The 16956-nt window shown below is 42.7% G+C and overlaps 2 protein-coding genes across 4 annotated transcripts in view; both read right to left on the bottom strand.

The window, feature by feature from the left end:
• On the bottom strand, positions 1-15482 carry LOC309535882 (C-signal-like). The gene is made up of 6 exons (XM_082229398.1): positions 15146-15482; positions 12198-12249; positions 10415-10602; positions 8889-9047; positions 2831-2941; positions 1-271 (listed from the first exon to the last, which is right to left on the bottom strand). The coding sequence occupies exons 1-6, from the start codon at positions 15290-15292 to the stop codon at positions 149-151; spliced, it is 780 nt and encodes a 259-aa protein (XP_082085524.1). The 5' UTR covers positions 15293-15482; the 3' UTR covers positions 1-148.
• The window catches only part of LOC309535855 (carbohydrate sulfotransferase 5-like), a 24166-nt gene continuing 13206 nt past the window's right edge, over positions 5997-16956 (bottom strand). For all 3 annotated transcript variants that reach the window (XM_082229346.1, XM_082229347.1, XM_082229348.1), the window contains exon 3: positions 5997-6007. The gene's annotated coding sequence lies outside the window, so the exon portion shown is untranslated. The remainder of the gene's footprint in view (positions 6008-16956) is intronic.

A 16956-nucleotide genomic window follows, 5' to 3' on the forward strand; every position in this document is an offset into this window, starting at 1 on the left:
TCTCTGCCACACAGAGCAGCTAGAAGGAAGTTTTAATATTTTCAGCAGAACTTGTTGCATTTATTGAAATTGAAGTTCATCTATTCAGGTATTTGGATTGCCCGTGGTGCTGGTTTCCCATTGGAGTGAGGACAATAACATTGTGCCTTCACCAGGGAAGGGTTTCCCCATCGAGGTTTACAAAAGTGCCAGTGTTTTTCTCTGAGAGACACGCAAGGGTGTTTAGGATCTCTTTCACACCCTCATCCACTTTCACTGGGGCTAGTATACCCTGGAAAAGGAGAACAGGTAAGTGATATATCTCTTGCACTGTGCAAATATGTAATGATGACAAATGGGTGAAAGCAACACACTATTATTTATTTTATTATTTGTTCATTTCTATACCACCCTTCATCCAAGGATCACAGGGCAGTCTGCACTTGCACCAAGTTCACGTATCAAGGGCAACCAGAGAAGCATTCTCTTGACAAATGCTCCAACATTCAAACTCTGGGCATTTTGGAAGCAACGGATATCTGCCACTGGGCTGGTGTTTGCCAGGCACAGAGTTTAGAACATGTGTGATCCGCTGCTTCTTGAAAATACTGAAGTGTTGGATTTTGAAGGTTTTAACAATGTATTTGGATGGCATGCATATTTGTGGTATGATAAGGTAAAAGCACATAAAGCATTTAAAAATCATATTGTTAGAAAAGCATTGTTTAATGTTTGGATAAGATATAAGGATTTGTTAGGGGGGGGAAACCCAAGATGGTTGTCACCAATGGAAGCGAAGGCACAGAAAAAACTCAATATGGAGGCCAAATGGCCGAAATACTGGGAAATTCTGGAACAAGATGGAGAGAGAATAAAATTGCAGAGCTTTGAAAAATTGAAAAACAAAGTGCGAGATTGGCTCCATTACTATCAAATAATGGAGGCATGCAAATTGGACAAAAAAGTTGGTTTCCAGGTGGAAAAATCAAAATTGGAAACAGAATTGTTAGATCCAAAAACTAAGAATTTGTCAAGAATGTATAACTTGCTGTTGAAATGGAACACTCAGGATGAAACTGTGAAATCAGCTATGATTAAATGGGCACAGAATGTTGGACATAACATAATGATGGCTGACTGGGAACGGTTATGGACCGCAGGTACGAAATTTACGGCATGTAATGCCTTAAGAAAAAATTTAATGAAAATGATTTATAGGTGGTATATGACACCAGTTAAGCTTCAAAAAAATCTACCATTTGCCCGATAATAAATGTTGGAAATGTAATGAGACTGAAGGTACATTCTTTCACCTTTGGTGGACGTGCCCAAGGATTAAGGCATACTGGGAGATGATTTATAATGAAATGAAAAAGGTATTTAAGTATACCTTCCTTAAGAAACCAGAGGCCTTTCTCCTGGGCATGGTCGGCCAATTGGTGTTAAAGAAGGATAGAACTTTTTTTATGTATGCAACAACAGCAGCAAGAATACTCATCGCGAAATATTGGAAGACACAAGATTTACCCACCAGGGAAGAATGGCAGATGAAGTTGATGAACTACATGGAATTGGCGGAAATGACTGGCAGAATCCGAGACCAGGGAGAAGAGTCAGTGGAAGAAGACTGGAAAAAGTTTAAAGACTATTTACAGAAATACTGTAAAATTAATGAATGTTAGAAAAATGATGGAACGAAGTTAAATGGCTTTAGTAGAAATGTCATAAGGAATTAAGTATAAATAGATTAATAGAGCATTAAAGGGAAAAATAAGGTTAGAATGTGTTAAGACAATTATAGGATAGAAAACAGAGGATGATGGAAAGGAATTGCTGAAACAATTAATAGAAGTGGAATACAAAAAGGGAGGTGCGAGGAGGTCATGGAAATTAGTGAAAGAAAGATAAGATATTGAAATTAGACTGTGTTTTAAATGGTTTTTGTTTTGTTTTGTTAGTTGTATGTTAGTGTTTTGCAGTGTGTGTTTTTTTGTATTGTATTGTATTATTCTATGTTTTTTCTTTTTTGTTTTTTTGTAGCTGTAATGGTTCTAGGGGTTGGTCGTGCGTAAATCGGCACCACCACTGGCTGGGTTACCTGGGTGAACTCTCACTGTCCGGACAGCCATTCACCTGTGGCTGTCTCAATCGCTGGCAGAATCCGTCGGTGGGCGTTTCTTGAACTTCTTCCAGCATAAAAGTTCTTTGACGCCTAGTCGCCGCCTACTCTCCCTGCGCGGAAGCCTTCTGCGCAAGGAGGGTGTGGGCAGCGGAGGACCAGTGCTCTCCCCGCTGGTCTCTGGCGAAGAGTCATGGAGCCACCTTGCCGATTCCCCCATCTGCCCCCCTTCTCCACTGGTGCTACGCTGATTTCCTTCCCCAGAAGATGGGCTGCTTCTCTCCCTCCCGGGAAGCTCTCCGGAATCCCTCTGGACCCCTCCCTCTCCCTCTGGCTCCGATGGCAGTTCCCTGACAGTAGTGTTGTGTTCAATTTGTTGGAAAACTAATAAATATTATTATAAAAAAAGAAAAAGAAAGAAAAAAAGTAGAACATGTGTGATCCTAGGGTATAGGGAGGGAACTGAACCGTACAAGTAAGTACAAACTTTTGGGCTGCTTGTTCTTCCTCTACCGCCACCACAGGTGTGTGGTGTGGTGAACCAGCTTATACCCGAGTCAATAAGTTTTCCCAGTTTTTTGTGCTGAAATTAGGTGCCTCGGCTTATATTTGGATTGGCTTATACTCAAGTGTATATGGTATTATCCATTCTGAGCCTCAGTTGGAAGCAGGCCCAGTGTTTCAGTGCATTTGATGACCTCTGGGAAGTGGAGGGCACCATGAACCACTTACTTCAAAATTTCCCATGTCTGTCTGTAACCACCCAGGATGCAGCGCAACACACAGGATCTTGTCTTCAGCAAATCCCAGGGACTGGCACCGTGTGAGCATGTTCAGAGCAGCCTAGGAGAGAAATATGCCAGGAGCAGGATGTTATAGGAATTCTAAGGTATTATATATATCAAATAAATGTTCATAAATGTACAAGGCAAACACATACATAAGTATATAAACCATGTGTCTGAAATAGTACAGGAGAACAACCCTGAAGCCATTTTGATTCTCCCAAATTGACCTCAGATATATCTCTGCAAGGAGGAAGGAAATGGGGAAAGCTTCCCAATTGTCTTTGGACTGTAGGTGCTTACAGTCTGGCAAGTATCTGTTAAGCTGATATCAGTATGTGTAAGAGATTCAGGAACTAAGTATTTACCATCTCAAAGGAATGGCCAGGCTACCCAGAAAAAGGAAAAGGAGCCCATGATCGACTGGAACTTCCCGGGGATCAACCAGTCAATCCTGATCGACCTGTTGGACATCCCTGATTTAGATGGATGGGCCTAGGCCAATTTCCTGTACATGGGGGGGGGGATTTAGTCTGCTCATAGCTGAAATGACTAGGAATATATTTGAAATTTATGAATTCTGACTGTCTGGCCATTTCAATCATACATGTGAGAGCAGGTGATTGTTCTGCTAATGACTGGGGCGGGGGCACACAAAATAATGATAACTCACATTTTTTGAATAGATATCTGTACCCCAATTTCCTGTAGATAAAGGAGGCATGTAGCTCCCAATTTTCTTTGCCTGGGGTACAGATATATCTGTTTAATACAGGAAACAAGATCCATGAGCACTGAGGCTTTAGTAGAAATTTAATTTAGCCAACTTTGTATTACAGTACAGTGGTACCTCAGGTTAAGTACTTAATTCGTTCCGGAGGTCCGTACTTAACCTGAAACTGTTCTTAACCTGAAGCACCACTTTAGCTAATGGGGCCTCCTGCTGCTGCCGCGCCGCCAGAGCACAATTTCTGTTCTCATCCTGAGACAAAGTTCTTAACCTGAGCTACTATTTCTGGGTTAGCGGTGTCTGTAACCTGAAGTGTATGTAACCTGAAGCGTATGTAACCCAAGGTACCACTGTACTGGCTTTTGGTGAAAACCTTTGAGTTTCTGCCCTTGGGAAATCTGATTTATTTTTTTATTGACCCCTTACCTTCCTTGAGTCCCTGGTAAGAAAAGCCAATCATGGCTTTATTCAAATGGTAATTAAGCCAAGAGATGCAACACTTTAATAGGCATAATAGATGTGCTGAATCATGAACTTTGTATATGTACAGAGGCTATACTAGTTGTTTGACAAAGTTATGCCCTGCACTGGAAACCTTATTCAAATTTATTTATGTAAAATTCGGAACCATTGAGGAAAATGCAGTGAGAAGTACTCCTTTTGTGTGTTTGTGTAAAATTGTAGGTTGCCCTAAATACTATTTTTCTTACAACAATGATATATACATGTTTGTATGCAGTTTTGCCTAATATACACCTTTTTGCACAGCAATATCCCCTAATATAATGTACGTTTATGTAATTCATGAATGTATGCATTTTTGTGCATATTACTTGGCTGGAGACCTGCATTGCAAAATGTGGAGAGGTATTAATTTTGGAGGGTGGCTGTGTTTTGGTTCATGCATTGTTTTGGGAAGTGGGAAGGGCTTTAAAAACAAATTGAACTGATGTTCTGCCCCACTGGCAGGAGTTAGTTAACAGGAGGCATCTGTAAGAGTAAGACAGGGCCACGGAACCTGTGATTTTCAAGATATTTCTGGACTGCAACTCCCAATAACCCCAGCCAGCATGGCCAATGGTCAGGGAAAGGGATTATAGGAGCTACAATCCAACAACATGTGAAGAGCTAAAGGTTCTCCAACCTTCGGCTATGTTACTTTACTTTTTAAAGTAGGAGTGGATCTGGTTAGTGTCAGGAGCTCGTCCTACACTCAAGTAAGATCTGGTAGAGTCACATGCCCGACTGGCATGTTCTCTCCCTCCTGGTCGATCATTCGGGAGCTTCAAAAGCTTTCTTCAGCCTGAACATCACAGCGACCGATGCCAACAGACATCGGCACACTTAGGGATCCACAGAGTCTTCGCAGCTTGCATAACAGACCTCAGCAACTCAGCATTTTGGCTAATCTACTTTATTTACATATAAACACACACAGAGCACTGCAACATGGCTCCCTCTCTCTCTAGCATCAGGCAGCAAAGAGAAAAAAGACAAAGGACAATAGTCCCACTTCATGGAACACAGTAACACAAACATCCTGTCTCCATCACTTCCCACTCTGTGGAGTCAAAACATACATGATCATGTGATAAACAACAATCCCATGACTGCAATCATGGAGCAGGAATTCTAACAGTTAGTGCCTGGATGGGTGACTGCCTGGGAATAACATGGACACTGCCTCAGCAGCATATAACAAATGTAAGAGAGAGAGAAAATACTGGTAATTATTTCTTAAATGTTAGAAATATAAGTTAACAGAGGCTTCCTGTTATTTCAGATTCTACAATGCTGTCAAGGTATGTTTTGATAGTTTGATATACAAAAACAAACAAAAAGGAGGAGGAGCATGGAGTATCTGGCCTCCAACAAGCTGATATCTTTGAGAACAAATGGAGGGCTGTGTGAAAAGCATGATAAAGTGACACTTTCTTCCTACATGTTAGCACAGCTGCCCTTCATTGTTTGCATCCAGAAGCATACCTAGGATCCCTTGTGCCCTTCATGAGGAGCTGTATCGGAAGTGTTGATTGTGCACTTCAGAACTGAAACAATACAGGCAGCCATGCTGGGGGGGGGCATTGAAACTATTAAGTCCAGGTTCTAAAATCACCTGCACTACTGGCAGATTCAACAGAAAGGTTCACTTCTTGGACTTCCGGGTTAGTGCCATCGGCTAATGGCGGAGTTCCTCTGACCGGAGGAACCCGCTCCGTGAGAACTGGGTCTTCCTGCCGCGGCGAAGGTGGGGACCCTTTAGAAATCCCAGGTGGAGGAAGCCTGGGAACGTGGGATTCGGCAGGGCACCAAGAGCGCCTCCCCTACTCGCGGGGAATCCCATTTTGGGGCTCCGGAGTGAAGTGGAGTGAGTGGCGCGGTGCTGCGAACTGACTACTACTTTCACGGAGTGAAGCCGCACAGCCGTTGCTGGAGAGCGCTGACTTTTTCCTGTGGACAATTGGACTTAAAAGTAACTACCCATGAGTAAAGCGAAGAATTGGAGTCTTAAAAGCTGAATTTGACAACGAACGGGGGAGGCTTAAAACAGGAAGTCTGCCTTCCTCTTTTTGTAAATAGTCGGAAGCAAATAGGTTTAAGCTAAAGCCTGGAAAGTCTACTTTAAACGCCCAAATTTCCAGCACAAAAATAGTGAACCCCCCCCCCTTGGAAGCAGGGGAAAAGGGGGGGAGTTTTTGGACGTTATTTGCCTGCAAAAAGAGAGGGAGAAGCTAAATTTCCATTGCTCGGAACCTGGGAACGGCAGCCATTAAAATCGCTGCATTTCAGAGCTCCGCATAGACTGTGAACAGACCGCTTATTTGACTGTCAGTGAAATAGTGAAACTAGAGTGATACATTGTTTCAATTACTTTCTCCTGGCTCAAAAGTTTCAGTTACCTTCTATTGACTTAAAAGTTGAGATTTGATACTAAATATACTGGTGCAATTGTAACTTCAAAAAAAGGGATACTTTGGACTAACATAATATAAACAATAACTATTTCCCTCTAGAGGAGGACTTTGAAATTGCTACAAGGAGTGGAATTTCCCAACTTTAAAGATAAGACTCTGGGACTGTATTTGACCTTGAAGGGCTTAAGTGTTATGGCAGATGGGAAAGAAAAAATAGATCCCCCAATCCAAGAAAAAACAACAAGGTCTGGGAAGTCTTTTCAAAGAGCCTCTACATCTGGCCCTCCTGCCTCATCTGCAGCCGCATTAATGCATTCTAAACCAAAAGGAATGATTTCAGAAGAAGCTCTGGCACTTGCTCTGAGCAAAATTAATAATTCATTGGAACAAATGAATAAAAAATTGGGTCAAAATACACAAAGTAAAAATAGTTTGGGACAAAAAGTTAACTCCAATACAGAAGCTATTGAGAAACTGGTTAAGGAGTCCAATTACACCCGACAGATCGCAGAGGAAGTTAAGGAAAAGGTTGTTGCTGTGGAAGTGAAGGTAACTCAACTGGAAACAGAGAGAGTTCCAGACTTGCAGAAGCAACTTGAGGACCATAAGTCGATGCTTTCTATGATTGAGCTCAAGGAGAAACAGACAAACCTGAGGATTAGAGCTGTACCTGAACTAGAAAAAGACTCTCTCGTAGACTATCTTACAGAGGAATTTGCAGCCCACTGGGACTTGGATTTGGAAAAAGAGGAGTTTAAAATTGTGAGAGCCTTCAGACTCGGAAGAGGAGGGAAGAAGGAGAAGAACAGAATAAGAGACTGTTTGATTACCCTTCGCTCTAAAGAAGAGAGGGATAAATTTTTGGGTTGCAACTACGAGAAGACTCTGGTAATACATCAGTCAAGAGTGGAAATATTTAAAGATATCCCCAAACACCTTTTGGACCTCAGGTTCAACTTTGGAGATCTGGTTGCTTTGTTGAGAAGGAACAAAATCAATTTCAGGTAGGAATTCCCTCAAGGCCTATCCTTTAGTTTCAAAGGAAGGAAAATAAAAATAAGATCAGTAGAAGATAAAACAAAGTTCCTGTATAATCACGAAGAAGATCTACAGAAGGGAATTGGAAAAGAGCCAACAACATTGGACAGAGGATCACCAGACAGAGGACCGGAGCAAAGAGCACTGGAGAGAATACCACCAAACAGGGGAACCCTGGACATATCGACATTATCTTTTGGATTGGACCCCCCAGTGAACACACCAACACTACTACCAACAGAAGAGGAACAAGCTTTGGGGGCAGTTGGGGGGGTATCAAAGTAACCACAGGATGGCGCTGCAGGTCTTGAGCTGGAATGTGAATGGACTGAACAGCCCAGAAAAAAGGCGGAGAGTATTTCATTTATTGAAAAAAGAGCAATTGGACTTGATTTGTTTACAAGAAACACATGTGACAAGGTTACATAGGAAGTTATTGAGTAACAAAAAATTAGGCCAAAATTTATTTCATCGGATAAAGTTTAAAAAAAGTTCCCTGACATATGGTTTTAGCAGAAATGTAATTAAGAATTAAGTAAAAGCTGATTGATAATGGGCCAAAAGAAAAATTCAAGGTTAGACCGTTAAGATAAATTATAGAACAAAAATTGAGAAAGATGGAAAGAATTTGCTGAAACAATTAACTGAACTAGAATACAAAAAAGGCAGGTGTGAGGAGGTCGATGAAACAAGTAAATGAAAGGTAAAGATATGGAATATTGGATGTGTTTATGAGTGTTATTGTTTCTTTTTGTTGTATTGTTGTATTGTCTTTCTATGTTTTTCTTTTTATGTATTGTAATGTATGTTTTGTTAAATTTTTTATTGCTTTCTTTTTTCTTTTTTCTGTAATTTTTAAACTTCTAATAAATATCTTTTAAAAAAACAAAACCAGAAAGGTTCACTTCTTTTTTGAAACAAGGAGCATCAAGTGGATGCTCCAATCCACAAAAGCTTTTGCCCCTGCACCCAGAAGTGCTGGAGGCGTGCTTCTCTCCTTCTCTCCTCGACCGTTGCTGCTGCTCCCGAGTCAGGCAGCCTCCCGTTGAAATCAGGCAGCTGACAGGGACAACCCCAGCAAAAGCCAGACCCCGCCGCCACCGCCCAGTGCCACGGCAGCACTGAGTGGCTGAGATGTGCTGCCACTGGAGCCCTGGAGGGGGATGGGGAGTGTGAGAGGTGGAAGAAGAGGAGAGAGGTGCATCTGCTAAATCCTGCCTGGAGTTTGAGTCCTTTCTGGTCTGAGTGTGCCCCTGGCAGGGGTCAGCTTTGCCAACTGCTCAATGCACCCCTCTTTGCATCACCATAAAATACCTCTGTACCTTGCTGCAGCGGTAGTTGATGGAATGTCCCACTTCCCATCCAAGTAGTTTTGTAATGGAGCCACCTTCACTGGACATGTTGACAACGGCAGCTTTGCTGCAGCTCATTCCTTTCTGGGGGCTTTCCCGAGATGCCTTCCTCAGCAAGGGCAGGAATGCCTGGAGAAGGAGTGGAATGAAGGGACAACCTTATACTATGTGGGGAGACCTGGTCCTCCTTTATTATAATTATTATTTAATAAATTTATATACCACCCTTCATCCAAAGATCACAGGGCAGTTTACACTGTAAAACACAAAATTCATAATATTAAAATCCTAATAAAACTAATAAAAATAATAATAAAACACAAACTTAAAAGGCCATAGATTGTTTAACAGCCAAAGGCCTGGTTGAAGGAGAATGTTTTCTCCTGGCTCCTAAAGGTATGTGATGAGGGCGGTGGGCAAGCCACCCTGGAGAGATCATTCCACAAACTAGGAGCCACTACAGAAAAGGCCCGTTCTGGTGTTGCCACCCTTCAGACCTCTCGTGGAGGGGGCACATGAAGAAGGGTCTCAGATCATGATTGCAGAATCCAGGTTCATACTGAGAGGCAGTCTTTGAGGTATTGCTGGCCTGAGTCATTTAAGGCACTTTGAATTGGGTCTGGGAACTAATTGGCAGTCAGTGCAGTCAGGGCAGGATTGGTGTTATATGCACTGGCAAAGGAACAGGGGTGTGGGGCAAGTGCACCACCCCCAGCGGCACGATCCCGGTGAGGTGCCATCATGGCTGCCCCCCCACACTGGGTGCCACACCCCCGGGACACGCGCCACACCCCCGGGACACGCGCCACGCCCCTGTGGGCAGCATGCCATGCCCCTGGGACATGCGCCACGCCCCTGGGATGCACACCAGCCATGCCTCGTCTGCTCTCCGCCCCCCCACCGGAGCTTGAAGCTCCACTACTGATTATATGCTGAGACTGTCTTGCCCCAGTGAACAAGCCAAATGAATTCTTCAACAGCTGAAGTTTCCAAACTGTCTTCAGAGGCAGCCCCACATGAGCCTCAAGTGACAGCAATGGATCAAGGAGTACCCCCAAGCTACATACCTGCTCCTTCCAGAGGAAGTGTAACCCCATCAAGAGCTGCCCCCCTCCCATTCTTCTGGTCTAGGGAATTGCCCACTAACAGTGCCTAAGTTGTATCTGAATTGAGCTTCAGTTTGTTGGCTCTCATTCAGTCCATCACTGAAGCAAAACAATAGACCAGCCCAACCACTGCCACATCAGTGTCAGTTGAACATCTGTCTTTTGTTCAGCTGTTAAAGGTCCTGTACATTCGAGAAATCAAGCCAATTTATTTCATGAAATTTCTATACTGCTCAAGTGTAAAAACTAAACAAAAAAAAAACACTCTGCACACAATGAACTCATCACCAGAAAACACTTGCATAAATCATTCTGTTCTCCATAACTTAAGAGCTCTACAACATGCTGAGGAATGTCTGTGAAGAAGCATGTATCCAGGGATAGCCTTACCTGAGTGACTACCATGGTCCCAATCACATTGGTCCTATACACCTCAGACATACTCTCTGGTGTCTCATCTTCCATAGAAGCTGGCCTTACAATCCCAGCATTGTTTATCAGAAGATTCAACCCGGCTCCTTTCAGACACTCAGTGACTCTGGCTGCAGCAGCCTTGATGCTGTTAGGCTCACAAGTGTCTATAGTAACAAAGAAATTATTGTAAAGGTGATTCTGCTGAACCGAGTTAACCAGTAACTAGTAAGGTCTAACAAGGTTGAACATCCATCTTAAGGGCAGAAATGACTCAGTAATATACAATGGAACCTCGGCTCCCAAATGCCTTGGGAGCTGAATGTTCTGACTCCCGAATGTGATTGTTCTGGTTATCGAACGTTCTTTGGAAGCCGAACGTCCAGTGCAGATTCCAATTGGCTGTTGGAAGCTCCTGCAACCAATCAGAAGCAGTGTCTTGGTTCCCGAACCATTTTGGGAGTCAAATGGACTCCTGAAATGGATTAAGTTCAGAATCTGAGGTTCTACTGTACATGATTAATTAATAGCTGTTACATTTTATTTTATTTTATTTTATTTTATTTTATTTGCTAAGTATGTTAGTTGCATTTGATATGTCAGGCCTGGATATGTTTGCTAAATAAAGCAAACTTCCAATTACACTTCTGTATTTGTCAATATCCTCAAATTATTTTTAATCATCTTGCTTTTGATATTTGAGAGTCATTGGAGTAGCAACTAGATTACATTTATCTATGCCATTTGACTCTAGCAGAGCCTGAATTTTACTGCTTTGACTAATCAGAAAGAGCCTAATTCATCTCTGTCTATTTGCATGCCTAGGTAATTGTTCACTGTATCTAAATTTTTAATTTCAAATTGTGTTTTCAAACCTTTTTCAAACTTGTTTTTCTGCTTATCTGAATCATAAATCAATAAAAGATCATCAACATAAACCACCAAATAAGTAATTCCATCATTGTCTCTACAAGTGTACAGACATTGATCAGCTTTGCTTTGCTCAAATCCAAGATTTTTCAACACACTGTCTAATTTCTTGTTCCAGCATCTAGCTGCCTGTTTCAAACCATAAATGGACCTTTTCAGTTTGCATACCAGATCTGGATCTTTCACAAAACCCTGTGGTTGAATCATGTATATTTCTTCTTCAAGTTCACCATATAAAAATGCAGTTTTGATATCAAAATGTGAAACCTTCATTTTCTTTTTTGCTGCTACTTTTAACAATAGCCTAACATTAGGATATGTTACAGGAGCAAAAATTGATTCATTGTCTTCATTGTGCTTTTGTGCAAAACCCCTTGCAACTAATCTAGCTCTAAATATCTGTATTTGAGCTTCTTCCTTTTTTAAAATTTTAAACACCCATTTGGAACTGATGGGTTTTCTCCCTTCAGGTAAAGGCACAAGTTCCCAAGTTTCATTTTTATGCGTTGCCTTCATTTCTTCCGTATCTCTTTGTTGTTTGTGCAGGAGCATGAATAGTGGTTGACTGTGTAGCAGCTTGTTTTAAAATTCCATAGATTTTAATTAGGAGGAACTGCATTTAAGAAGAGGAGAAAGGTTGGTCTATTTCATTGTCTCTCGAGGCAGATGGATCCTGCCCCCAAAAGAGAGCAGGAACCTGGGAAAGACATGGGAACTGCAAACTACAAATGAGGAACCAATACAAATGAAACAGAGATCCTGTAAAATGGCCTTAAATGACAGCACCTTTCTCCATTAAGGAGAGAGAATCAAGGGGATAAGAGGCACATACCCAGTGGGTTGATAACCACTCCCTCATGCTTGGCAGCCAAATTCTTCAAGGCCTGAAAGATAACAAAACACAGCAATGTGGACTGAATTGTTTGAAACAATGTAGGAAGTGTTACAGAAATTACGGGGGTTTGGAGGGGCACATCTTTAAAATTGTTAAATGTTATAAATATTATGCCTGAATCTATCCTTTCGACAACAGCTCAGGGAAGATACCTAGCTTTATAAATCATATAAAATCAACCCATTTGCCAATTTCCTCAATTCCAATGCCATTTTGCCCTTGGAAAAAGGACCCTTTTCCCTGCCACCTCCCGCCATAATTCCTCAAGCGTGAGGACATGTACAAACGCCCCACCCAGGGGTGACAATTGCTGAGCTGGTTGTTGGCCAATGGAAACCAAATCTCATCACCGAACTTGCCCCGGGATGCAGACATGCAAAGATAGTTCTACAGTGGTACCTGGGGTTACATACGCATCAGGTTACACACTCCGCTAACCCAGAAATAGTGCTTCAGGTTAAGAACTTTGCTTCAGGATAAGAACAGAAATTGGGCTCCGGCGGCGCGGCAGCAGCAGGAGGCCCCATTAGCTAAAGTGGTGCTTCAGGTTAAGAACAGTTTCAGGTTAAGTACAGACCTCCGGAACGAATTAAGTACTTAACCCGAGGTACCACTGTATTGTGCTTTGGTGAAGGGTACTTAAGAGGTGTTTGCCTATGCTAATCTTATACCTGGATCTTGTCCTGACATGTCTGCTTATGTTAATCTTGTAGAACCCTCCCCTTTCTGACATTTTAGTGAGGTAGTAATGATGTAGCAATGTTACTGTACGAACTGTATTCTGGGATATGGTGGGAAAGTTTTAAAAGTCAATGTCGCCCCATGTGTGGGGTTCACTCACTGCTGTTTGAACCTGTTGTGCAACAATAAAGGATCTAAGTCTACTGACTGCTGTTTTGCTCCAACTTACTTGGCTGGAATTTCCTTCTTTTACTGACCACATGGACCCGTGGGGGATGTAGCCAGAATTTTCCTTATCAGAAGCAAAGAGTTTAAAAGCACTTCCTAGCAGGTGTCTTTGTTGCTGTTGTAATGGATTTGTATTGAGCTGTCTGCTTCTTCTCCTAGTACATAAATGTTCTTCAAAACTCCCACACTATTGACTCTGCACTGGGAGAGTTCTCTCAGGCTACTGTCTCTGTCCTGGTACCCATTTTTCAACAGCAGAATTTAGTACTTTCCTCTATGGAATGGGGAGGTTTCCCACTCCGTACCTTTCTGATATCATAGAATCGTAGAATGGTAGAATTGGAAGGGACCCCAAGGATGATCTAGTTCAACCCCCTGCAATGCAGGAATGTGCAACAGTCCCATATGAGGATTGAACCTGCAACCCTGGCATTATCAGCACCATGCTGTAACCAACTGAGCTACAGAAGCTGCCATGCCGCCCTGTGCTTTTCCCAGGCTCTTGCTGGCAAGGGTTGCTGCTCTTCTCTCTCCCTTGCCTGCAGTAAGAAATCTAGTCTCTTCCCCCTTCCTATGCTCCATAGCTAGATAAAAATGCAAACCCTGGAATAAAAGAAAGACAGGGATAGTGTTGTAAACAAAAATCTGCCCTTTTTTCCCTTATGGGGTATCCAAGAGCCCATATAGAGTACTTACATAGGTTCCCTATTGGTAGGAGAAAATAACAGAGGTCAACCAGAGAATATTGAGAAGCAAAGCAGCTAGTAAGCCTGATCTTTATTGATCTGTTGCAACAGGGTCCTCACTCACCACATGCAGGAGGGAGGAGGAACCCAGAACAATGGCGCTCAAGGCCTTATATTGTTATTTAGTCGTTTAGTCATGTCCAACTCTTCGTGACCCCATGGACCAGAGCACGCCAAGCACTCCTGCCTTCCACTGCCTCCCGCAGTTTGGTCAAACTCATGCTGGCCTTATATAGACATTTTAAGGCCTTATATAGACATTTTAAATTCCCTGCCCTGGAGCTCAAGACCACCCCTCCATACATCATACATACATCACAGAAGGGGTGTAACCTAAGACCACCCCCCAGATACATCATACCTACATCCCAGAAAAGACGGTCTACAGCAGAAATCTGAGTGACTTGTTTATCTAGTCTGACAGGTTACCTGTTTAATGGTCACTTGATTGGATTGCCTGGGGAGCCTGGCCAGTCTTTGGTAATAATAAATACTTAATTCCTGAGCCAGGTCATAGGCCCACACCATATTCATATCTTAAATGTGCCCTTAAGACAGGATTTGTGAAGGAAAAAGACAATGGGGAGGTTTCCCACTTTGACCTTGCAGAGAAATAATTGAGGTCAATCTGTTCAGGACTTTTTTTCTGTGGGGTTTTCAGACATATGGTTTATATATTTATGTACAGTGGTACCTCGGCTTACATACGCTTCAGGTTACATACGCTTCAGGTTACAGACTCCGCTAACCCAGAAATATTACCTCAGGTTAAGAACTTTGCTTCAGGATGAGAACAGAAATTGTGCTCCGGCAGCGCGGTGGCAGCGGGAGGCCCCATTAGCTAAAGTGGTGCTTCAGGTTAAGAACAGTTTCAGGTTAAGAATGGACCTCTGGAACGAATTAAGTACTTAACCCAAGGTATCACTGTACGTGTTTGCTTGGTACATTTATGAACATTTATTACATATCTAAGACCTTAAAATTCTTATCACAATAGAAAAAAACTACCTGACCTGGTCTCTGATACACACACCATCCAAGTTTTTTCTCTATGGGGATGTATATCTTGATTTGTTGTTGCTCTGCAGAAGTGCCTGAACAACAGGAAGCTTAAGAAATCTTATCAGACAGCTCCACATAAACCCTAGGCACAATTTCCCTGGCATCAGAGGGAATTCACTAGTTTAGGCACCCATTCTACAGGATTGCTGGCCCTTCCCTGGAGCTCACCTGAGCACCTGGTCCCTCTGGGTCCCGACAAGTGGCAAAGATCCATTCTGGTCTGTTGCTTTTCTCCACCAGCTGCTTGACCAGTTCTAAGCCAATGCCCCGGTTGGACCCAGTCACCAGGATGGAACGTGCATTCAGCATAGACATCTTCTAATGGATGAAATGTTTTGCTTGCAGCTCATCTGCTGCAGTTCACACAAATGATTGTCCTCCTAAACCAGGTCTCCTAAACCAGGTCTGCTTTGCCAGCTGCTGGCAGCACAACAAAAAGAAAGAGAAACCAGTTTAGCGTACAATACCTCTATAAACAAGTCAAAGCAAGATTATTCAGCAGAATTGCTTGCCCAAAGGGGATTTGATTTGGGAGAAAAAGAAAATGGGGGGTGGGGAATGTATGTGTAAGAAAGCAAGAGACAGGAAGAGACTGCCTGAAAACTTTGGAATTGTACAATGTGCAGGTTATTTGCCTGCCGTTTGGAGTTTAACCCTCCATTCCACCCCCCAGCAGATCTTGAGTCAATTCCTTGATTTCTGAGCCTAATGGAAAAACAATATTCCTGCTGTAGAGATCTTCAAGGGCTCTTGCATAGCTTGGGGGGGGGAATAAGCAGCTCACTGCAAATTTCAAGAGGGGAGATTTGGTAGGGTTTGCCAGAGCTGTGTGCTAAGGAAGGCTTGGCAACAATGTGTGAGATCAGTGTCTGCTCACCCCCCCCCTTTCCTTTCCCTCAACTGGAAAAAGAGAAGGGGGCTAAAGGACAACAACAACCCAACTGCTTCTGTTTTGGATTTGCAGCTATAATTAGGAGCAAGTATGATGGCCCTTCCACACCATCATGATTTTATGAGGGAGGATTCAAGTGGGTACCTGGAAATTTAGGTGTGGATTAAAGCCTTTATGCAACAAATTCACCTCAAATTGACTTTACAGTTAGAAAAGTTGAAGGGAAATGCACTGAAAACCATGAAATGAATGAAGTATAAATGTCCTGCAAACAAATCAGGATTAATGCAGGATGAAAGTTCATTATCCTATAATGTCCTTGCAAACAAATCAGAACTGCTCAATAAAGATCAGATGTACTCTAATCTCTGCGTAAACTTTATGCAACCAAATCAGCATGAATGCTACTAAGTAGGTCATTTGGAAGAGCCCTTAGTTAACTGAGGCAGATCTTGTTCTGGCTTGTTAGAGATTAAGCATTTCTGGTTAACTGGCCAAGTAGGGCCAGGGAGGTAGATAAAAATTCCATAATGCTCTCAAAGGGAGTTTCTTTGTGACGGATCTTCTTAACTAGGTCTACTTCGCCTTGGCTACTCCCATGGCTTGGCATACTTTCTTTTGGTGAGAGAATGGATGGTCAAGTGCAAGTGAGATGTTGGCACAGAAATTCAATAACTGGAGATCCTTCTGAACCCCCTTCTTCTCTAGCTGGAAGTGATTTCATCAAAGTATCTGCATGTGAAAAAGAACAAAACTGTCAGCCTTGAAATGAGGGTGTTAAAAAGGAGCACAGAGGTCTAACTTGCTTTTTGTGCGGAGCAAAATCCTAATAGGGGAGGCTGATCTGTTCAAGTGTTAATTCTGTGAGTCTTCCATCTCTTGCTCAGCCCATACTTTTGTGTGAATAAGCTTTGTGTGACAGAAATGCCAGCAGTCTCACAGGCCTACAAACACACAGACGCCAGCCCTGCTGTGTATGGGCAAGGGGTCCTCTCGGATTGCTCCGTCCACCCACCAGAAATATTTCTGGACTGATATATAGCCACAACTGGAAGAGGAGTTGGCTCCATGCTGTTACACAGTGTAA

Source organism: Podarcis vaucheri (genome assembly GCF_965113315.1).
Source record: "Podarcis vaucheri genome assembly, chromosome: 7".
Classification (NCBI taxonomy): domain Eukaryota; kingdom Metazoa; phylum Chordata; class Lepidosauria; order Squamata; family Lacertidae; genus Podarcis; species Podarcis vaucheri.

Bases quoted from the DNA above. Each gene is read 5' to 3' on its own strand.
- LOC309535882 (XM_082229398.1), bottom strand. From the start codon at position 15,292: ATGTCTATGCTGAATGCACGTTCCATCCTGGTGACTGGGTCCAACCGG. The intron at 12,250-15,145 runs GTGAGCTCCAGG...GTTATCTTTCAG, and splicing joins CAGAGGGACCAGGTGCTCAG to GCCTTGAAGAATTTGGCTGC. The intron at 272-2,830 runs GTAAGTGGTTCA...CTCCTTTTCCAG, and splicing joins CAGACATGGGAAATTTTGAA to GGTATACTAGCCCCAGTGAA.